This window comes from Fulmarus glacialis, unplaced genomic scaffold (genome assembly GCF_000690835.1).
Source record: "Fulmarus glacialis isolate BGI_N327 unplaced genomic scaffold, ASM69083v1 scaffold17931, whole genome shotgun sequence".
Lineage (NCBI taxonomy): Eukaryota > Metazoa > Chordata > Aves > Procellariiformes > Procellariidae > Fulmarus > Fulmarus glacialis.
This window is the reverse complement of record NW_009192319.1, coordinates 29,983-54,603: the sequence shown is the minus strand read 5'-3', so window position 1 is coordinate 54,603 and position 24,621 is coordinate 29,983. Positions and strand designations below refer to the sequence as shown.

The window sequence follows — 24,621 nt, the reverse complement described above, 5'->3', positions numbered from 1 at the left end:
CAGCAGGAAGGATATGAGCACAGAGGGACACCGGTTCAGAACAGGTTGAAGAACCACTCTCGGGACAGAAATGGGCTGAAGAAAAACAGCAGTCCTGTCCACCACAATATACTGGCACCCGTGCCAGGTCCAACCCCGGTGCACCACCGATCTATTCAAGCCTGGCATCAACAAAATCTCATAGAACAGCTTCGATCAAATGAGGATATTCCCAAAACAAGCACAGAGGAAAACTGTCTCAAAGAAGATTCAAGTAAAACCATACAGGAGTTGCAGATGATCACAGAAGAAAATTCAGATGAATCTGCAGAGAGGTAGGAGTTTTAAAGTCTGCACTTAGAAAGCCATACTTCTATCCAAGTTATTCCCTAAAACTCTCTTTGTTTTTAGCCAGAGTTCCTTACTGCATTAGTCTCACTTTATATATGAGCACACCCACACTCAAATGAATAGGAACACATTCACATTAAAAAAAAAGAACAGGAACATTGTCATGAAATTTTGATCTTTGCTTAAGATACATCATTTCATAACTATTCCATAAAAATAAAATCTGCCAGTTTGTCAAATTTTCTCTATTATAGTTTACAGCATATTAATTTTTTTTGTCTTGATTTATTATGTTTAAGTGCAATGAAGAAATGAGCCTTCTGAAATATTGTCCTCATTCTGACTTTATCAATGGGTGCAACTTTGACAAATGGGAACTGCTGGAGGTGCACAGTCTGTGTGGTTGCCATCAGTCTGTCAAATTTCTCACTGCTTTTTTTTACTGCCTTCTTGACAAGTATAATTAACCTTGAACTAAGTGAAAAGGAAGCACCATTACTTGCTTTTTTTAAAGGTTTATATGAAATCACAGTACTTTCACAGCTTGTTTAGTATACTAAGAGACAAATACTTTCTGCAAGGTCAGGTGAAAAAACATTACAGCTATGAGACCTTAAAGGTGTAAGCACAAAGGAAGAGCTATTTTTAAGATGTTAATACAGAGAAGAAAATATTAATACCAGTTATTTGATTAAGCATGCCTTCCCTCCCCTCCTCCGAATTGATGTCAGTATTATTAGCTTGTACAGCAAGAATTTTACCCCACCTTTACCCCACCTTGGACTCAAATTATGCGTTTATAATGTGATTATTTGCACCATTTGATGAGATTGCCATCAGTCTTTGGGAATAATTTAGGTTTCTTACATTGTATTTAAATACAAATCTATCTTACTTGAAGTTATAGTTTCTCTCAGTAAAAACAAAGCTGACAGTTTGTGTATTTTTAGGAGTTATTATTTTTCAAGTTGTACATCTGCTATAGGGAACATCTGCAGACCGAACAGAAAAAAAATGCATTCCAAAATGTCATCTTGAGAACAGTACCTGTAGTCAGTGTGTACTACATAAAATCATTACAGAGTAAAATCAGTGAGGTAGGACTGTGGTAGTTCTGTATGTTTACTAGTGTGCTAGTTTGTAATGTGTAAGAAGCATGCTCTTAGTATAACTTGTTTTGAATGACAGTACAAATTTCCTGAAAAAAAGAAGTAATTTTAGGCACACCTTAGAAAGAAAGTCAATTTAATTTGAAGAAAAGTAAGGAACACTGAATAATCAAAATAAGATTCTATATCAGGTGAAGAAGAAGGTAAAAAAAGCATAATTAATTCAGTTTGGAAGTTAACTGACATTTTCTTCAGCTATATATAAACTTTATGCTAAGACCTCATGAAGTTTTGTGCCTTCATGTTCATTCAAATTTAAGTTCTCTTATGCTGTTTAAATTTGCAGCTTTTAGAAAAGCTTTGGGAATGTATATATCTTATAAAGTATCGTTATATTCAAATAAGTGTATTTTCTGTAAAGTTACCAGTAAAAGCTTTTTATGCATGTTGTAGGGTAAAACCTATCTTAACATACACCTTAAAAGGCTGAATGTGTAAGAAATTGTTTAGAAAGTGATTCATGACCATGAGTTTCTCTGTAATTAAAATTTTATTTCAAGAAATTAAAATAGATCATTAAAGACACCTTAACATAGCTCCAATTTCTTAAATATGCACCAACAGAAATCATTAAGTAAATCACCATTTTCTTCCCCTATAGCATCCAGCACAGGCCACACACAAATTAATGTGCTAATTGATTGGGTAGAAATGAAATACTGAGAAGAAATAAAGAGAAGCAACCTTATATCTATATCTATCTCTGACTAGTTGCTGGATATATTTTCATCTCTTCAGAACAATGCCTCATCTTATACCTTTGAAATCACCCTTTTAAATCATTTTGGGCCTTCTTTTTCTTTAGAAATTCCATATAGTCGCAATCAATTGTAATCAATGGGATCTGCTAGCAATTAACACATCTGAAAAATCAGACATTTGCAGGATCCCCTGAGTCCATCTTCTTACACTATTAAAGCCACTGCATAATTACACAATTATTGCAGCCATATGCTCTTTCATATTCATACCTGAGGACACCAAAGACAATCTCATACAAATTTGCCTTTTATTCCATAAAAGGAATCATTGTCTCTAATCCAGTGAGTTTACCTCTGCCTGTAGAAGTCCCATTTTTAGCTAGACTGTAAAGCAGGACACTGCTACATGTCACTTGGACATTGAAAAGAATAGAAAAGGATAGAAAATCAGGCCAATAACTCAACCTTGAGCAGACTATGAAAGCAACTTCTACTAACAGCTTAATGCTTCCTACGAAAAAGCTTTGGAAATTTCTTCAATTTCTTCAGAAAAACTTGAGATGTCTTTCTCTAGAAACCTCAGGACTTAACACTTTCAGTGATACAGACATAGCACCCTGGGGTTTGATGAAATAAGGCTTGTTTATTGAGGAGGAAAGGTAAATAAGAAAGTTCCAAACAACATTGAATATACTGTCATCAATACACTTGTTTCTGCTTTCTTCAATCTTTTTTGGTACTCCTGTACCCAAATTAAATAGTGCAAGACCTAAACAAATGCTTCTGCCCTACAGGCTTGTTCCTGAATGATATCCCATAACAAATGACAGACAAAGTAAATGAGGGCTTAAGTAACCAAAATTAATTAGTTTTGTAGTAACAGTAGCCAGTTAAGATGTGACCAACTAATAGATAAAAAAATTGCTTATTGGCACAAGGTTAAGTAAAGCCTCCCAGTGTGCCTGGGGTCTGTCTTATCCAGTGTTGCTAAGGGAACATACTCAACAGGTATCAAACAGTCTTCTAGAAGCATCTAAAATGATGGGCCTTGACCTGTTATAAGCTCCTTATGGAAGTTGCATCTATAGTTTTGAAAAAAGCTGAACAGTGGCTGATACACATTTCTTTGACCTAGTCCAATTCTCACCAATCTACTCCTTGAATAAGGATTGGAACCTTTTCACAGGTGAAAACCAGAGAAACTAGCTAAAACCTGTAGAGATACCAAGTTATTTTGTTTATTTGTACGCCGTATTTCCCACTATAAAATACAATGGTATTACTGGGATGGTCAGAAAGCTAAACCCGCAGAGTACGGCCATGCAAATGAAGAGCAAAAACCTTCGAAGATTTTAGGTTTGGCTTAAGGTAAGTAGGAGCTTAAGTGAGCTCTGAAAGAATGCATGGTAAGTAAACTGTAAATTACTTCTGGTTCAGAAGGCATGGTTGTGGGTTCTTGTGCACTTTAGCTAGTCGATGATCATCTCTGATCTCCTCTAATTGTCTGGAATCTTTTGAGGTTCAGGCTCCTCTGTCAGGGAGACCTTGAAGCAGTTCCATTTCTTTCAAAGAAAGTGATCTGGCAGTGGTCCATAGACATCAGCAAAAACTCAGAGGATTTGTTTGCTAGATTTTGTTTGACGGTTGACAAAAACTTTGCTCTTGTGTGCAACGCATGAACATACACTTGTGCGCACACAAACTGAAAAAGCACTGATACCTCCTAATAAGAAGAATCCATGATATTGAATTACCTTGATTACTTCCCTTGATAAAGTTTGGACTCACAGGCATGACTGTATTGACCTTTCAATATAAGCACTATGCCTAGTATTTGTTAAAATTATGCTACATTGCCACATCAATTTATGCATGCTTGCTAGGAGATATATTGTGATTCTTTAAGTGTACTATTGAAGACCCTGTGCGCTGGTAAAGTATGCATGTACCTCTTTTCCAAGTTGCCCAAAGGCAGTTAGATTTCAATAATGAATGTAGCATCCATACATCATTTTTCTCTTAGGCATTTTTTCTAATTATATGGCTGAAAAATTGCTGACAAACTCTAGTTTGGTTCATAAACCCTAGTTTTGCTAAAGATACATGCTTTCTAATTTCCCATATGAGACAAAATATGGTTCTAATTAAATTTAATAGGGTCTTTTGATGTCATAATCCAAACAGTCGGTACTGATGTACATGGAAACAGATATTTGGGAGGAATATCCTCTTAACTGAGGCAATGCATTTTCTGTAGTGACTATTTATGATGTTCAGTTATTTTGATAGTTCATCTTAAGACATGACATGAAAACTCATCTAGTTGTCCTTTTTTTTTTTTTTATTTTTTGTCAGCCATATGGAAATAACTATCAGACCATTTCCCTTACTGTCTCTGACATATACATATGTACACACATATATACACGACTAGTTCGGATATTATCCCCTATATGAGGGTTTTCCCTGGAGTTCTATTTTTATTTCCAGTAGCAGATAACAGCCTTGGCTCACATCCCAGTGTGAAATAAAAGTACCACAGGGAACAAATACCCCTTTAATTGTTGCAGTATCCCATAAGATATTGAACATGTGGAAATGACTAAATCAGTGTGCAGTGCCTGACCCCAATTTCTTGCACATACAATGCCATTTTTTTGGTTAACTAATGTGGCACAGATCAAGGACACATGCTGTCATGTTTCCTTCTCCTGAGCACTTTTTTGGGGAGAGCCATTACACTACATATTCATCATGCCCTCTAAAGTTTGTAACAGATACTCACTGAAATGATGTCTGCTTAATTTTTCAATACAAAAGATCATTTCCAAAAAAGAAAACAGATGCTAATTTTCCTGGTGAAAATGGAACATATGAATTATTCTATGAAACCACTGGTCAAACCAGACTGAGAGGCTTTTTTGCATTAAGAGTAGAGTTCTGGGTATCCAAATAAGCAGAGTCCTACCATTGATTCACAAGAATGATAATGAATGAAAATGCATCTAGTAAAAGGAAGGACTACAATGTATCCTTTGCAGAGAAGATGATAAAGCGCTGCATTCAGAGTAGTACATCATGACACTATTTTCCCCTCATGAGTAAGAATTCAGTTTCATAAACCATCTCTGATGCCTAAGGCAAAATAATTATTCCTAATCTTACACAGCAGCAGCCTTTAATTTTAAATGAAAACATAACTGCTCCAATTTTATTTTCACTGAACTTCCAACATTTTGAAAAAAAACTTTCAAAAATCTTAACTTTAACAAATAAAAAGTTTGCAAACATAATAAAGAATACTGGACATCTAGTCAGATAGCATGTCAATCCTTCTCTGACAAAGTTGGATCAACTATATTTAGGTGCTTCCTTGGTATTCTGTAGTACAATTTAAGCTCATTATTTCCTTGATCTTTCCTCCCATGGATATAGATAGCATATTGTTCCCCTTATTCTTTTTATTCCCACGCTATTCTTCTTTACAGCATTTGTTTATATGTTTGAAAATTGCTATAAGTCTAAAGAGCTGCAATTCTTGCAATCTTTTTTCAGAAGTCCTATGCTAGACAACTACGATAATTGTCATTGCTCTCCTGACTTTCTCCAGCATGTCCGTCTGTACTTGCAGTACTGTGGTTAGATCTGGACAAGTTCTGGTTAAAGCCTGGCAATTCTAGTGAAGAGGGCAGGAGTACTCACAAGTCATTCTGACTAAAAATCTGTTTGAATATCCTGCTCAGTGTTTTTTTTTTTTGTCAACAACAACATGAGCAATGGTGCTATTGCTCATGCCTGGCTTGTGATTCATGTGGAACTCCTGACCCTGTACCAAAGACCTGTTCCCTAACCATCTGTATATTTTTGCAGTTATTTGTTCCTAAATATAGTATCTTGCACAAATTCCATCTTATGTTTATCAGAAAATGTCTGCAATTTGCTGAGTTAATATTCAGTTCTGATCCTATTTAATGTCTCCGATTTACTGATTTAATATTCAATTCTGATCCTATCCTCCAATATACTTGCAGGCCTTCTCAGCTTGGCATGATCTTCAATTGTAATAAAGTTCCTATCAAAGCTTTCTCTTTATTTCCTCTTCCTTCCCAGTAATTTAGAAAATTTATGAAAAGTCATAGTGGAACTTCAGTGAAAAGTTCCTTAGGAACCCAGTTTGATTTAGCTTCCTATTTATCAGTGAACCATTGATAATTACTTTAAAAGTATGATTTCAAACCAGTTTCGCATGTGTTCTAAACAATACTTCAGGTTGAACTTAGTACTATCTGATAGGAGACAGTGTCAAATAATATTTTCATGTCCAAGATATAAATGACAGCTACGTCTTTTCTGTTCTCCATAATGCCTACTACAACCTATTAATGAAGGACTTCAGTTTATTTTGACGTTATTCTTGACAAATTCTTGCTGACTGTTAGTCTTCTCTTTTATTTCTAAGTGCTTAGAAATAATAATTATATTACTTTTACACTGCAGAATCTAGCAAGAAGTAAGGGAGAATTTTGCAGTTTCTTTAATACTTAGAACAATTTAATATATACTTTAGCAGTGTATTTTAAAAAAATGTTTTTATGCCAGTCTTCTATGGGTAACCAAAATGCTACATTGCTACCTCAGGGACAAGCAAAAACGAATTGTCTTCTAAAGATGACCTTTAACTAAAGGTCAAAATATGAATTTGAAACTGGAGACCTTTGAAATGCGTTATTTAAGATATTGTAGCTGATCTCCTCTCAGAAGTGATGCTTGAACAGCTCATGTGGCCTTTCAATGCCTTAGCGCAGGGGAAGAGCAGTTTGCAGCAGGGGAGCGAGGGTGACGTTCTAGGCAATGATGGTTGATGAACACCCCATTGGCATCATGAAGAAGCTGCATCTGCTAGTGCCAGAGACTACTGTAGTTTTACTTATGAACTGAACAAAGGTACATGTAGTACATGAAATAATTAGTGACATTAAGCTGAATTTTAATAGCATTTTACTGAAATTCACTCACAAGTGGTTGAAAAGAGATAGGTGAGAGTAACCAAGAAAATTTTCCTTTGATATCAAATGTTTGCTAAGTGTAGAAAATTCGTGAAGTTACAGTAAGTGGCATTTGGTTCAGGATTAAAATCTAAGAGGAGAATTACCTTTTTCCCAGAAGTCGATAATTCACAAGGAGAGATAGGACTTTTTAGGCAAGGTGCGAATGTAATGAACAGTGACCAATGAAGTTGTTCTGACTAAACAAATGCTGTTGCCTCATACAAGAGCTCTTGGTACAGAAACTAGAATAAATATGTCTCAAAGGCATCCTCAGCAGATTTTATTCTTACTTTCTCCTTCTATTATGACATCTTATGAGGAACTTGAAAAGGCAAAAAGTATGTGAAATTAAAGTGGGTTGAAAGAGTTATTTAAAAATAAAGGAAGAAGTAGGTTTGTATTTTGAAACTAATTTTATATTTAACCTATGGGAGGAGTGGATATTTATTCAAAAGATTTTTTTTCATAGCTACATGAATAGAATCATAGAATAATTTAAGCTGAAAAGGACCTCTGGATGTCATCAAGTCTAACCCCGTCCCCGCACACCCCACTAAGAAGGCTATAATAAGAAATAAAATGGCTTACTAAAAACACACAGTAATTTACAGGCTTACATTTAACACGCATAGCTTTCGAAGATCAATTATTACAGGCAAGGGAAAAAAGTACCATTTAATAGTAATTTAAGAAACTAGGACAATTCTATTCATTTCAAAACAATTTCTTTATGATTCAATTATCTTCTCATTTCCACTCCATACAGCTTGCTCTCAGCAAAGACAGCTGTTAAATTACCTTTTAAAGAGTTATTACTATTCTTAAAATCACTTCTTAATGTCTCCAGAAAGGAGATGATTAAACACATGCGACCAATGCAGAGCAGTTTTTACAGACATACTGAGCATATGTAATTATAAAATTAACAGGAAATTGTACAGTTGTTGAAGCATTCTTGGAAAAGGAGGAGAGAGTTTGCTTGATTTGAAAGTTATAGCTAGGCAGCATTCTGAAAGAAATGAACAATTTATTTTCACTGTTGTTTTGTGGCTGAATTTGAAATACTGTAATGAGGAACATTACTAAAATCTTTCACATTTAAAGAAATAAAGGGGCTTGTTTGTTATAGTCAAACAGCTAAGTTAGCCCAATATATACAATTTAGTTTAGCTCCTTTCATTCTGCTTGAATAAAATAATGATACTATATTTAGAGAATGACTGTATCAGGTAATAAGATAAAGAATATGGCTTGTGTGTGGCATACCTGTAGGTATGCAGGCTAAATGAATACAAAAATGAAGCTGAAGTACTGTCAGGATTCACAGAAAAAGCTTAAGGTAAGTATAGGAAATAAACTTAAAAAATAATCTCTAAAACAAAGCTATAACAAAATTTCCTCCTCTGTGAAATCAGACTCCACCTCAGTGACTCTGTCGTCAGCTACACTGGCACGAGAACTTCCCACACAGCTCTGGCAGCAAATCTTCTCCCAGTCCACCCCCTCCCCGCCTTTTCCAAGCAAATGCTTAATAGTCAAAACTCAATTCAAAGCTAATTAAAATCGATAGAACAAGACCTTAGAGCCTGTTTCTTTCCAACAATTCTGCCTGTCCATTAATTATTAGCATAAAACATCTTTCACTTCATTCTAGTAACTATTTCCATTCTACACGATAAGTCAGGATATTTCACTAAAAGTCTGTCTGCTGCTCACAGGTAACAAGAAGGAGAACTAAAAGTATTGAAAGGAACACCTACCTTGTAGCCATTACTTCATTTGAGGTTGAAATATATGATATGGTATCTAAATGACTACAGTTTAAAAATGTTTTGTCAGGAAATAGGCACTGTATTCTCATGCTGTGTTCTACAGTTGCCTTATTTAAAAATGAAACAGCACATGAAGAGTACATGACTAAATGTTTGCTTCATTGTTTTCTCAGCTAAAACTCATTTAGGGTAAACAAACATATTTATTGGAAAAGAAAGCAATGTCTGATAGCTGGTTCCTTTTTCAGTTTGCTATATACATTTTTAAAATCTTTGGACAAGAATCTTACCTGTATATTAACATTTAATTTAATCAAATTCAAGCTCTCTCAGCCAGCTTCTAACTTTTTAAATGTATGACTTTATGACTAGTTGCATTAGGATCTCAAAATCAATATCCATGGGTTATGCCTCTGATTTGTTGCTTGCTTCTTATATAAACTTAGAGAAATCACTTAGCCTCTTGGTACCACACTTTACTCATGTTAAAGATAACATTTGATACCTATTTCCCTAGGGACACAATAAGAAATTATCAGTGTTTTCAAATATCAGAATTTGCCTGGGAACTGCTACTAAAATGCAAAGTGGAATGCACGTACATTATGATTGATGCATTGTGCTACATAGTTGCACAGTTTATCGTCTCATGATAATAATATCACAAAAATAAAAGTCTGGTACTTTAACTAGAAGTTTTCTGTTACAATAAGCAGTAGAGACCACCAATATACTTATAGTAAAATGTTTTGAACAGCAAACAAAGGGAATACATTTGATAAAGTGGACAGCCACTGTCACCATTTGCTATGCTTCGGTTTACCTGATAAATTAGAAGTCAAGAGAAAGGGAGGCATTCTTGCAATAAATGAGCATTTTCAAAGCCTGTTCATGTTAATAGAAGTTGAGAAAATGAAGAACCTTTTTGAACTGGGCAAATATACCTTGATTTAAATGGAAATTGTGAGCAAACCACTAAGAAATCCTAGGAGTTGGAGAAAAGCTATTTTAAGCTATTACATATGGTTTGCGTTGCTAGGGAAACCTCTTTTACAGTGTTCATTTAGCACAGATGCTCAGGAAAGCTCTGTGACTCCCTGTCATACCATTTCAGAATGCTCCAGAATGTGAAGAATTAGAGATGCACGTATACACACATGCAGACAAAAATATCTCTGTAATTTTATCTTAGTCATGTTCTACGTCTTTGGTAGAAGTTAGTTCTTTCCATTTCTGCCATGGCCATGGTGATCTGTTAAAAGCTTTGTAATTAAAAAGCTCTGTTTCCAGACTGATGATGTTTGTTCAAACATTACCTTCAGTTTTAATCCATTTGGGTTCATAGTTTAGATAGTAATCTATTTAAAGCAAAAGATTTGCCTTTGCCATATAAGCAGTGAAAATGCAAGGAGAAAGACCAGCTCTGGTGACACCATTTCTGGACCATCCTTTTGACCCTAGGGCAGATGTGACTTGCCAAAACAGATCATATAACCTGCTCCACGCAGGCTTCACTGCCGCAGTGTTCTGCGTTCTCCCGTTAGCTCTTTAGTGCCCAGGTAGGTGACAGCCTGGAGGGCAGCTGCCATCTGCCATGATCAGAGACACGCCTGCCTCTCTGTTGAGTGGGCAGGAGGGCTCGGACCCTGAGCGTGCCACTAAGCATGAAAATGTATGCTGCCTTTCCTTTTCTTTTTCAGAGCGCAACAGCTCCAGAAATTTAGAAAACATAGGATTTGAATTATTGAAAAATAATTACTCTTTCAAATTTTGGAATATTTCCGTGTCTCAATTTTAAGAGACCTTGTTTATAGTTTAGGGAATGGCATATTACTACTGTATACCATTATCCACTCTTGGTGCACTCTTGGATCCCAGTACGAAGAGGGTGCACCCTCACTGTCTATCCAAGCAAGGTACTTCAAAATTGCGTTCAAACAATTCACGAATTCAGCTATGTGAATTGTAACCCCTGTGCAGGAAGGGCCTGCAAATACATGCAGAATTGCATTTTGGGGACATGTGTACATGCAGTCACATAATAGGTAAATAACTAGTCCTATGAGTATGCTGCAAACTCAGGAAGCAGCTTTTGAGAGTTTTTTTATTGGATTATACGGTATGCCAGGAGCCAGTATTTTGAGCACTAAACTTCTATGTACAATGATTTGTAGTTTGAACCCTCCTCAACAAAAGAAAAAAAACCATCAGAAAATGTTTTTTTAAGAAAACATTTTTTAGAAAGCTAAAAATTAAGCCGATCTATGGATGTGCTATTGAAGGCACCCCGTAATGTGCTATTAAAGGCACTTGACTTTTTCAATCCAAAATACAAAGAATAAACCAAAAAGACACTTGCTGATAAAGAGGAGAATAAAGATATACTCTGAACAAGAAATATGGTGTTCTACAGTTTGAAATTATGTTTATAATAGATATATATTGATCTAACCAAACTTTAGTAATTGTAGAACCCAAACTTGCAAGTATTGCCTATTTGTAAACCATAACATTATTTACATATCAGAGGGTAAAGTAAGAAAAGAGATAGCAGGTTAGAGATTAGTAGGGTCTTAGCACCACCAAAATAGGTTTAGGCTAGGTAGGAAAGAGGCAGAAATTGATTCTTGCTACAAAGTAATTTAATTGGAGTAATGAAAACCATCAGTTATTTTGGACATCACAACTACAGCTTTCTGCAGAACGTTGTCTATTTTGTCCAACACACTGGAGAGTTTTGTGCTTCTTTTCTGGGTCATGCAGTGTAATTCAAAACATATGTAAACACTGAACTATGATTGTATAAAGAATTTTAAACCAAACATACGTAAATATCTTTTAGCCCAATACTTTCTAAAAAGCATTTAAGACTGAAATGCTTGTTCTGAGTCATGATTTTCATGACTGTCTCACAGAGGACATTCACAGAAGATTGCCTCCAGGCTGGTCATTCAGTTTACAGAAAACTAATGTAAAGCCAGAAATTCCCTCCTATGCCACTACTTACACTCCCACCCCCCCTCCCCTTCTATGTGCTAGTACAGTGGCTTAAGATGGACTTTTGATCTTTCTGTCTGAGATGCTTGACCTAGTAAAATCATCCAGCAGTGCGGCCAACTCAGTCTCTTGATATATCGTGTCATAGCGGATTTACAAGCAGGGTAAGACAGCTTCCTGCGAAGTTACAGCGTTGTGATCATGCAGGAGCCAGACTCTTCAATCAGAACACAATGAAGCAGTGAGAAAAGCACAGAAGTGAGCAAGGTTGTAAGTCAGGACTAATTTTTTGTCTTAATTTGTTTTTTTCATTCACTTAAAGGATACCAAATTCATCTATAAAAGAAATTTAGAGTGGCTTGGTGTTACAATATGCCAATAAAGTTGCTCAGCATGAAGCTCCCACGGGATGCCACAAAGCAGTAGAGCTCATTGTGCCTCTTACTTCCTCATTCAATATGTAGCTCAATTACTAGTTAGCTGTTTAAAGTTTCCTTATACTTTTTCACTTAGTGTTACAGTGAATTCGAACCTAAACTTAACACAATTAGCAAAAGAACAAAGTCAGGACTGGAAGGACTGTTTGGCCTGGTCAGTGGAGCAACAAAGCTCTGATACGTTTACTAGCAAGCTTTTATTCTTCATCTGGAATCTGGAATTATTTCCTTATATATTTTAAACAATACATCAGGTTGATACCTCATCTTTGAATTTTCACAAATTGTTTTCTTTTAACTCTCTACAGTTCCTAAAACATCCTTTGTTGTTCCCCATATGTCAAGCCATTAAGTGAAAAGGCTGTTATTTCACTTTTACTGGCTACTGTTGTGACATTTTGTAAATCAATTGATGATAAAAACCACAATTTTTTACCTTTTTTAATAAATAGCTTTAAATCATAACCATATTTTTAAATAATTTTGGAGAATAACATAGCTGAAATGTGAAATTTCTGATTTCTGAACTAACTTTCTCATCTGTTACTTTTTTATTCTATAAACTGATGCTGAGGTCTTTCGGTTCTCCTATACCCCAAATACTCTCTCTCCAATGCAAGACCAATTTCTAATGTAGATTATTTGGAGGAAAGACTTGCAATATATTAAGGTGATCTGTACACTCATGGCAAGATTGAAAGGTAAGACCCCAGCAAAAAAGGGTCCTGACCCAGAAGCAACATAAACATAGTTTCAGCTTTGACTGTTCAATTTAATACATCAAATTTCAAATCAAAGTTGAAGGGAACATCAATTTTATTGGATAAAGAGGTGTTCAGCAGACAGTGTCTAGCAAAAGATGAGCAGGAAAGGCTGACCTACCCTTAAAACATTTGATTAGCTCTCATTTGATCTTCTCGCTGGTGGAAATATGGTCAGTAGGAACACAGTAGAATATATGTTATGAAATTGCACAAAGATTAAACAACTAATAGCAGTTTTCTACAGTCATAAGAGAAAACTGTGTGAGAAACTGAGCAACTTCCCAAAAGAGAAGCTAGATCATAATAATTTCCAGAGAGGGGAGCACTAATGCTTTCAGGACAACCTTAAAACATTTAGATGGTAACAGATAAGTGTTTACATTAATCTACTTAAAGGCTTTTTACTCTCCAGTTGAAATCATCATTAAGTATATTATTACCCCTTTCCTGTTTTTCAAATTACCAGGAGTCATAGGATCACAAGATCACAGGATAATTTGGGTCGGAAGGGATCTCAGGAGGTCTCTAGCCCAATCCCTGCTCAAAGGAGGGTCAGCTGTGAGACCAGTCCAGATTGCTCTGGGCTTTATCCAGTTGGATCTTGAAAACCTCTAAGGATGGAGACTACATGACCTGGTGAATAGTCTTAAGGCATATCTTGTAACTTATTTTCGCTGAAACAATACAGATTGCAAGTAAGCTAAATAACCAATTCCTTCTTCAGGAGGCAGAAAACAAATGTAAGGAAAGATTTGGTTTTTTCTATCAAGATTAGCTAGATAGCATATTATCACATGCTTCATTTAGTTATTGTTATATTACAACCTCAGCAAAAGTTGTAATACATATTTTATTGAATAAACATGATAAAATTGCTCTGTTATTTTTTGTAAGATCACATTATAATGCAATTTTGCCTCCCTCCAGCTAGAATAGTGAATAATACAGGCACTCAAGCAAAAAATCTGTCATAATAATACTATAAACAATATTTTCTGCAGTTCATATCAGTTCCACTTGTACTTTTCAGCCTTTCTTTATTTTTCTTTTGATTTCATATACTACTTTTATTTAGATTTCACGTTTTTATTCCAATTCAATTACAGTGAGCTGACATTGACACAGACCCTGGCTTGTTGGAGCAGTTATCACTATTATCTGCCAGGATAAATGCCAAGTCATCAAAGGCATCAAGAGTACAGGTTTTCTTAAGACATATTGTCACAAATAGCGTTAAATACACTTGATACTGTCAAAAAACCCATAGACCTAATAGCCTATCTGTAAAGGTTGTAATGACAATTCTCCTTTTATCTTACAAAGATGCTACGGACTCATGAATAGAGGTTTCCTCAATAAGCAATTATTTTAAGTTGCTGTCTCATAAACCTACTTTTCCGAGGAAGCATACTAGATATTCAGTGGACGTTAATTTCTGACATTAGCAAAGATGCATATAATAATGAATACTAAGGTATTTCTCAGATATTATAAAAATGAAAGTCAGTGACCAAGGATAAAAGCAAGAGATAAAGCACAATAGTCTATGTAATTTATAACATTAACAATTCCTTGCAGTATATATGGGAGCGTATTCAGTGTACGCTGTATTTATTGTACTGACTTCAAAGCAAATCCACTCAGTTGAGATATGAATAGAGCAGGCCAAGTTATTTAAATACCTTTCTAGACCTAGGTTTGAGTTATATTTTCTGACACAGAAAACCAGAAGATAACAACTAGCTGGAGAACATTTTGGTATCAGGATGTCTGTACCTATGAACACACAGAAATATTTAGCTATAACAGAGGGAAACACTCTCAGGGTATAATTACACAATTAAGAAGAGGGAGGAATTGACCATAGATAAAGTTATGTAGCTAACAAAACCTTATAGAATAGGCAACTTCTGTCTACCTCTCAAGTGAGTTTTCTCTCTGTGAGGCTGACCATGCCTTTGTACACATTCTCTCTCACTCTTTTCTAACAAATCTGTAATTATGATAAGCTAAAAGGAAAAGTACAAACCCAAAAAGTCTGAGGATCCCAACATGAAACAGCCTCAGGTCAGTAGTAAGAAGAGTCTCACCAAATAAGTAGGTAATTTTGGTTTTATTCACTTCCTTGTTGTATCCTCTGTTAATCCTGAGCTATAAATTATCAGAGTAACAAACATTCCCTTTTCCCTTAATTTGGAGAGAAAGAAAAATCCGTTAAACACTTACAGCACACCTGTTTAACAGTGCACACTGGCTAAATAGGTGAAGAATCAGACATTTTTTTCCATTGCAGTAGTGTTTAGCCTTGAACGAAGTATCCAGCAGATCAGCTGAATCAGGTGAGGAGATATTTTGGAACAAGCCCATAGAATTTTACATTACTGGGGAAATGTCACATAAAGTGAAGTGAAATTTAAAATGGTGCCTTCAGCTGAAGTGGGGATTATCACATTTTCCCATTTAAGTGAAACATAAGTCTTGTTATTGCTTAGTTAGAATCTAAACAGGTAAAAGTAGAAAAGAAAAAAAATGCACAAAATGAAATGGTCATGGCAAGCACAAGAATAAAGTCCTTTTGCCTTTGATGAAGTACAAAAAAGAAGTGAGAAGCATGTATTAAGGTATTATGGTAGTGGTTTGAGTTTTCATAAATCAAGAAGTCTTAAAACAATCTCACAGCAGTATCTGTATCTAATTAGCTGTAAGGCTTAAAATGGTAGTGGCAAGGATAGTTGCTGTTGAGACTGTTACTCTCTGGCTTTTCAAAATTCTGTTCACTGCAGACATTCATTTTTTCCTTATACTTGTGTGTCCCAAGCTCCCCTTTGTTCCACTTTTGCCAACAACAGTGAAAGGGGATAGCATAAAGCGGGTTTTCTTCCCAACAGTCTCTCCCATCAGGGCCCTTTCTGAAAGGTGCTTAATGAAGTAAGAAACATGGCCCTAATTAGTTTCATCTGGCAATAGTCATGCTTGGATTTAAAACAAATTTTTTTGCCATTGGCTTGGGTTTTTTTTTGTGTGTCCTCTAAATAAAAATGTCACAAGTTCATGTCCAGCATTTAGTCATTACTTTTCATTTTCACAGCTTGAGATAGTGCTATATCATGCTTTCTGGTCACATCATTTTTTGTTCTTTAGAAAGATGCTATTAAATTATCTAACAATATTATCACTAGCTACAAGAAAGTTGAGCAAGAAGTAGTCAGCCTCACTGAATTTCTCCTTCACAACTTTTAATTTCCCTCTGACATAATAATGTAATTAAACGTTGGATTAGAAATCGTGCATTGCAGTGATGACTGCAGAATGCTTCTTGTACTATTGGAGTCTGTGTTAATCAAGACAATGAAGTATTCCTCACAGTTTACATTATATCATGCCTTGCATGGTAAAATTCAATGTACAATGACTTTGTACTGATTTTCTTGTTTGTCTTAGGAAAAATAAGTGTTAATTAAAACATAATTTTGTTTTAAAATGAGTTATACAACAATATTCACCATGCCAGACATACAATATTGCCATGCAGGGAAATACTTCCTTCTTCTGCAGGAAATGGTTGAATTGGTGCATTAGTGGTTAAGCATGCTGGTTCAGAGAAAAGGATAGGCTTTTGGGTGCTATAATAAATAATAACTACAGGTCCTAATCATCACTGGTATAAAAACCATCATGGCTAATGTCTTCAGTTTTTATGAAGTTTTTGCTTCCTACATCAGTATTTAACCTAGTATTTTCTAATCAAACTTTCAAGTTAGTTCAAAAACATCTATTGATATTAGTATATGGAAATTTATTTTATTACTGTGGAGCCACAGTTACAGAGCAAGATTCAACGTTTGTAACTCAGTTTTTGTAATTTCCTTATCCTTATATGGCATCTGCTTAACTTTGTGTAGTTATCAAGGTATGGTATGTGTAGTTATCAAGGTATAAAGGAATGGCATGCAGACTTTACATCTGATTAATTCCAAACTAATTTTCAACAGTTACTTGTAATCTCAAAATATCTACTTTAAAACTTTCTATCTGTGAATAGTAAGATGATAGCTTTTATATACATGCAAACAAAGAGTAAAAAGTGAACTCAAGTATTGTTTATGATTAGAGAAACAAGGCACATGGATATTTGAGATAAGTAGCCCCCACTACATTTGACATTATCAGAACAAAGGTTAATTTTAAGATGGAAATATACATACTTCTATCTTTGTACCTGAAATATTTCACTTAGTTATTATTCTCTATTACATAATGTAAACGAATACAGTGTTAATTCTCCTGGAGGATAATGTTCTTGAATGGTGTGTTAAGATGGCATTAATTTAAATGATTTGCCTGAGACACTCACTTCATCATTGAATATAGACATGTATCTATTGTAATAAAACACTCATGGACGTACAGGCAGTGTGCTCTCCAGGCTGATTAGATATTGCTAGACCTCCAATTTTTAAGAAAGTATCTCATGCTACGGAAATAAGTGTTCTTAAGTCATGCCATTATAATGTCTATAGTAAGGTTTCATATTCAGATTAGTCTGAATCAGGAAGAGAATCATTATTTAAATTCAAAACTCCTACTATATTACAAATTTTAATTCTGACAGGTCACTGTGATAAAGTCCGTAGCTATACTGTGTAATCCAATGGCTGTTTTCAGAAGAAAAATTTGCTGAGTTTTGCTCCTGCAGTCCTTTTAGTGAATTCAACAATTTAAAACAGCTCACTAGAAACCTCTTTGTTCAGCCTATGAATACGGCACTTTGGGCATCATCTATCTCAGAGCTGTGGATTTTACTCCCAGTGGAGCTGCACTACCACCCAGAGTCCTTTTGGGAAGGCAGCATGGGGCACTGCATGCAAAGCCACAGAGGCCAATAGGACTTGCTCTGTGGCTTTTCCCAACCTATCATTCTGACTTAAGAGAATTGGAGGCCAGTTGACTCCTAATTTTAACATCTCTTGAAATTTGTGAATGCTGAGCAATTTTCAAAGCTGAGCCCCAAAACTTGGGAACAAAATCCCATAGACAGTGACTCTTGAATAAGCATTTATATAATAGTGAATTTTTTAAATGTTTGTCTTCAGCAGTTAAAGAAAAATGATTCACATAGTACTATAGTGCATCCAAAGAAAATATGGACCAGATCTTACTGTGCTTTTACACAGTAATAAATTATGGAAAGTACTTTCTATGTACATAGGAATATCCCATTTCTTAATTATCTGCATAAAGCAAATTGCAAGCATAAAACTCTACTGTAGACACAAGATGCTAATAAAGGAATGCATGAAGCTTTCAACAAACTGTCTTCCTAGTAGCAAAAGATCAACAACTGAGGGAGTACACATGCTAATAAGAACAATCTGCACTGGAAAAAAATTTTATAATTAACCTTCTCCGTTAAAAAAATAAATATATAATTTCCAAAGGAAAACAGCTTACTGGGGAGAGTGTTTAGATCTACCCCTCTTTGTAACATGAAATCATGATGTGTCCACAGCTGACACCAGCATAAAGGACTGTACAGTGCTCAGGGGCTCTGCAGTTTGGTTGGAGCCTCTGTTTTCCAGTGGAATTACCCCTCCAACACGTGCTTTCTATTCATAGGAGAATTCAAAATATCCTAACCCAAATTCATTCTGAAATGAATCATAATTCATATATTATCATGTCTGGGGAGAAGAACAAAACTCAAAACAGCTACCGTGCTTTCAGTGATATGCTGAAGCTCCTGAGTTTAATGACGTGCACACTTATACTTGTAATCCCAAACGCGAAAAGTTATTTTAACTAATGCCAACTGAGAAAAGTGGCAGGTTTATGTTAATACAAGCAATAAAAAATTACTAAAACCAGGCAGTTTCAAGAGCTCCAAGTTCTAAAGGAACTGTCAATATGAACTTTCAATTTAGATAGGTTAGAAGTCAGCAGTCTCTCCATTAACTTAAATAATTATACATTTCAGTTGCTTATTTCTTTGTTTGCTACATCATTTTCTGTCATTGTTATTACCTCAGCAGTCATCAACTTATAGTACCATTTTCCATACTCTTTTGGATCAAATCTTTTTACCCATACCCTAAAAATGTCAATACAATCTTTAGCTGTGATATTTACAAAGAATAAATAGTAAAGGAGACAATTGCAGTAGAAATTTTAAGGCAGAGGTTGGGACAGTTACTGATGTGGCATAATTATATTAGCAAGCAATTAGTACAGGTGCATCAACTTTATCATTGTTTTATCTGTGTGCAGAAATGGCTTCCTAACTGAAATATTTTTCTTATTTCTCAGCCAACTGGTGTGGTTTATCTCTAACAGATGCTACAGTCCTATGATTTGACCTAGGAAAACAGCTTTTCTCAATCTCCAACCCCACGACACTGCCCAACAGACAGAGGGTCAGAGCTCAAACAGCTGCATAAGAGAGAGTCTGCCTATGTGGGGGCTGACTGCAGTTTTCTTGAATAAGCAGAAACAAATGAGAGAAAAAAAAATGATGAGTTGCACTGTAAATATTGCTGCACAAACAAACTGAATTGATGAAGTTGCAGTTTTGTCTCATGCCTTGTCACCGCTAAAGCACATACAACGCGCCACAGAGCTGAAGTCACATTGGTGTTTTCAGCTGTGATAAAGTCCTTAGGATGTCTAATGTCTCTAACTGGTATCCAGTTTGCTGCTGATGGCTGGTATGATTTACAGTGCAGAGGTAAGCTGATCCAAAATCAAAATCTGTAAGTGACACTGATAACTGAACTGTTACTTGATTAAACTGAATTTCACAAATATTATAGCAGGTTAATTGGGTAAATTCAACAAATATCCAAAAGAGAAGTGGTCACCATAAAAAAAAAAAAACCTTATCAAGAACAACAAAATTAAAATACTGCATTTCATCACTTAGTTTTCATGCAATATTATGCTTCTAAGCTTCGTTATCATCAGGTTTACTTTCTGGTTTTTGGCCATAGGCACACTTAATGAGACACTTTAAGAACATACTGAATTTTAAAAAGGACATGGCAAATAAATGGCATTTATGTTTTATCATGTTCTAATTAAATAATGAGGAAAATTGAATTTATCCTTTATATACTAATTAATGAAGAGTGCTGTGCTGATTAATGAAGAGTACTTTATGAAGACAGAAAATAATTTTAACATAATTCAGAAATTTAAAGACTTGTAGGCCTGGAATGAACCACAAAACTCATCACATCAATTCTTCTGACCAAAGAAAAGATGAAGATTTTCCTCCACAACACCATTTTTGAGTCACACCTTGTTTGGGGTCCAGTATAATCTAGCTGTTACCTTAACTGTCATTTCTCAGCCTGTGTTTCATTCAGGTAATTACTCATGCACAGGTGTGAGCAGGTCTTTGAAAAGTAAAAATTTGCCTAAAGTTCAAAAAAGAGAAGGGCAAAGATGGCTCTCTGAATTTAAACTCTGTTCCGAAAAAGTTTGTGACTTGCTATCATATATCGACGTAACAATTAAACCTTATTTCTATCTTATGCTTGTCTGTAATAAAAATATGGAGCAGCATCAGAAGCAGAATTTGCCTGGAATGCATTCAGAACATTGTCTGCCTTTGAAAATGAATCCCTGATAAATTTTCAAGAGTAGATATAAAAGTTGTTCATATGTCTTATATTTATTACATATCATATCTTTTATATTTATTACACTTAAAACATGCCATCCTAGCTCGATTTTGAAAATGTCATGTGAAATAGTGTCGGAAGTCATCCAAAAGTCAAGATGACTTCTGACAACTAATGTTTTTCTCCCACTAAGCTTTGTTATTGTGTCAAAAAAAAAAATTGTTATGACGTGATTCATTCTGAACTGCAATGCTGGCAGGTATTTGTCTCCGTGTTAGCATCTAGATGTTTAATGCTTTTTGATTATTTCTTCAAGTTTTCAGTTTATATTGTCTGTTTCAAAATTTCATGTTGCTTCTTTTTAAAAATGGTACCATATTTTCCCTATCCTTCATAAATTCTTTCAGGAAAACTCTGAAATTATTTCACTTGGCTCTCTACTTAAGATGAAATTAATAGAGCTCAGCTGCTTTGGAATCATTTAAATATAGAGTTATCTCTGCTCTCTCTAGGCTAATCCACATTCTTAAGCCATTATTACTAATGCTAATGGTGTTAACACAACTCAGCATCCCAGTGAACACTAAGACAAAGATGACATTAAGCAATTTGGGTTTCTGATTCTTCAGAAGAGTTCATTGATAACGTTCCCTCCTAACTGAGTGGAAAACTAATTCCTTGGTCATCATAGGGCTAATGCACTTTTGGAAACTTTTATTACTCAATATTCAGATTTTGTTTGTCCAAATTTGTACACATTTTATAGAAAACAAATATTACTCCATCTTCTACACGCTTTCTTTCTGAGTAGGTTCACATAAACCTTGAGTTCTCTTAATGTGTTGTTCTCAACACATTAACCCATACCACATAGGACAAGATGTGACAGGCAGACGTATTCATCCTAGCACATTTGCAGCTAGCTTGCCTATCTTTGTACTACAGTCCACAGCACCCCCTATACGATTCAACATAAAGGCATCAAGGATATTTTTACTGACTTCATTCTTCAAGGTACTTTAATCTCTGTCTTCTTTAGTTCCCTGGTCCCCAGTACTATATTGTGAAGGTCAATATTTGAGTTCTCTGCAGTGATAGTCATACACTAAGGAAAAAATATAAATATTTATCTTTGAATTTAATTTTTCCCTTCCATAATATACTATAGCTACCATTTTGAATCAGCTGCTGAAGATAAACCAGCAATTATAATATTAATATTAACAAACTTAATGGTGCATGTTTTTTGCTTCCAGTATTTTTCAGTCTCTGAAGACCTTTGTCTTTGAAATAATTAATTACGTTAGTGGTATTTCTGCTGTAGATAAAGGTCACTCTGCAAAACATGTGAAAAAAGTACCCAGGACTGAAGGAAATTATCAGACTTTAAGTCCCTTTGCAAATATTTGCAGCTTAAAAACAATTGCTCTACCCACAAATATATACAAACTATGGAAAATTATTTATTTCAAGAAACTGGTACTGTGCATTTGCAGTAGGGATGGTTGAGTATTATTTTAGTTGATTTCTGCAAACATCAAGGATAAGTGCAATGTAATACATACTTCAATACAATACTTAGAACGGATATAATGAATCTGACAACAGATATTTTTGAAAAAATAATTTTCGGATAAATGTTAAAGAAAGCTTAATAGGTTAATAGCAAAACATGAATGTTACGGAGTATGAATTTGGCATAAAGTAGCTGATGCAAAACTAATGAGCATATAATCCAATTTTGCAGCTTCTTCATTTTCAATGAAGCATTGAAGGAAAACAAATAAAAAAGTATAGTCATTAAACTCACTGAAACGAATTTTTGTAAGCTGTAAACTACAAAGGATACACGTTATAGGTGAACTTGATTTGCCCCTTTTTCTTTAAAAAAAAAAGAAAAGAAAATGCATTTGAAATTGTAATAAAGAGCTTCAAAAGAAAGCTAGAGAGTTTATTGCATTGATTTGGTACATCTTAATGTGTTTGCAATTAGTAGTATAGTCTGAGATTGCCCAGACAGAAACACGTCCACATACTGTGCAACCGCGCAGTGCATCTGGGGATTTCAGATGCATCCGGTCTGCTGTTTCTCAGGTGACGTATACATACACTTCAGGGCTGACATAACTCAGTTATACCAGAAATAATGCATCTCTGCAGACCATAAATGATCTTACATATCCAGTGAGTCTGGCAGCGCCAGGTCTGAATAAATACGTTGAACTCTGGTGCATCTGAAAGGCATCAAATACACTGGGGATCTGAAGGCTTTTGACATACCAGTGCCCAAAAGATGCCATATTCCAAATGGGCTGTGAGGTGTCTATAAATGCAGTACAGGAATCCAGAAAACTTCATATTGATAGATTTTCAGATGGAAAAAAGAGATATGTCTGGAAAAACCCAGACATACAATAGCCATACCAACCGTGATTTTGTTCTGTACCATTCTGAAAAGCACTGACGTACAGTAACTTGCTTGTATTGCAGAAGGGACAGAAAACTCTACTGTGTCTCAAATCAATATTAAGTTATAATTTGATTTCCAATTATTCCCCTTGAATTCTGATTAGCTATTTAATGAGGTATAATCTTTGAAAATGTATGACCTAACATCTCTATTTTCTGATAATATTACTGATTCAACCTGATTTACCCATTTTTATTTCTGTATTTTCTGAACTAGATGTTCAATTGTGAATGTAATCCAATATTCTGCTAAATTTAATACGTTAATTTCATGAAGAGATTTTATCTCTCCTATTCATTTATGAATATACAGTATCAAAGACAAACAGTAAATTTAGTTAACCAGCTGCCATTATTTCCTATCTGGGCTTGGAAATTTAAAAACCAGGTGCTTTACATTTTAATAATATATGATATTAAACTGAGAAAAAGTTTTTCTAAAAAAAATCTTTAACCAAAAGAGTGTTGAAGATTGCAATGTTTTCAAGATATTTGATATACATGTATATCAACAAATGCAGTACTATTTTACTAAAAACATATGAATATAAAAATAAATATTTTTCTAAGAAAATATAAAAAAGCCGTTTCAATCTGCTACATAATCCATGTTAACAGGCAGCAAGGAAGGATGTCTTAAAAAAACAGTGAGATAAGAGAAATTGTGTATATAGTCTTTATGGGTATTTATAAGTGGGACAGCTAACAGAATTCTGGAGTGGGAGGAATATATTTATAATGTACATTTCCATGAAAAGGCAGAGAAATTAGTTTGTCTTTATTATTTGCATTCAGATTCTAAAGGCTATATAATTCACTAGCTTTTAGTTTGGTAATTTGTCTAGAATTATATTGTCAAATTGTCTTCTGATTCATTCCCATTTAGTAATGTAATTTAATGTACAAAGCATGAAAAGAAACAGAAACGACCTAATGACATGTAATTTCCAAAATTTCATACCACGAGATATTTTAGCTATTAGTATCACAGGAAAATAGGTTTGTTTTTTATGTATTCTGATTGTGAATGATCAGGAGGCTGCATTTATGACATGTCAATGCTGTGCAAGCAGTGCATCTTTGACATAAAACTGATAGGAAGTAGAAAACTCAGTAGCACCACCTACCACCGTTAACTGTAGTAAACTACAGTTTACATGCAGCCTTATAAATGAAAACTTGCAGATGCCAAACAGAAAAAAATGGAAGAAGGCATACTAAGACCAGGATCATAAGAGCTTTATAATTCTAAACATTTCTGTAGTGCCATTTGAACAAAAATTATATGAAGAACGTAATCAACATTTATAATGCT

General features: G+C 34.8%; 1 protein-coding gene across 1 annotated transcript in view; it reads left to right on the top strand.

Moving 5' to 3' along the window:
- Positions 1 to 24,621, top strand: part of KLHL4 (kelch-like family member 4) — a 44,681-nt gene that overhangs the window by 117 nt on the left and 19,943 nt on the right. The window contains exon 1 of the mRNA XM_009587039.1: positions 1 to 314. This exon is cut by the window's left edge and continues 117 nt beyond it. Coding sequence (XP_009585334.1) covers positions 1 to 314 — 314 coding nt within the window. The remainder of the gene's footprint in view (positions 315 to 24,621) is intronic.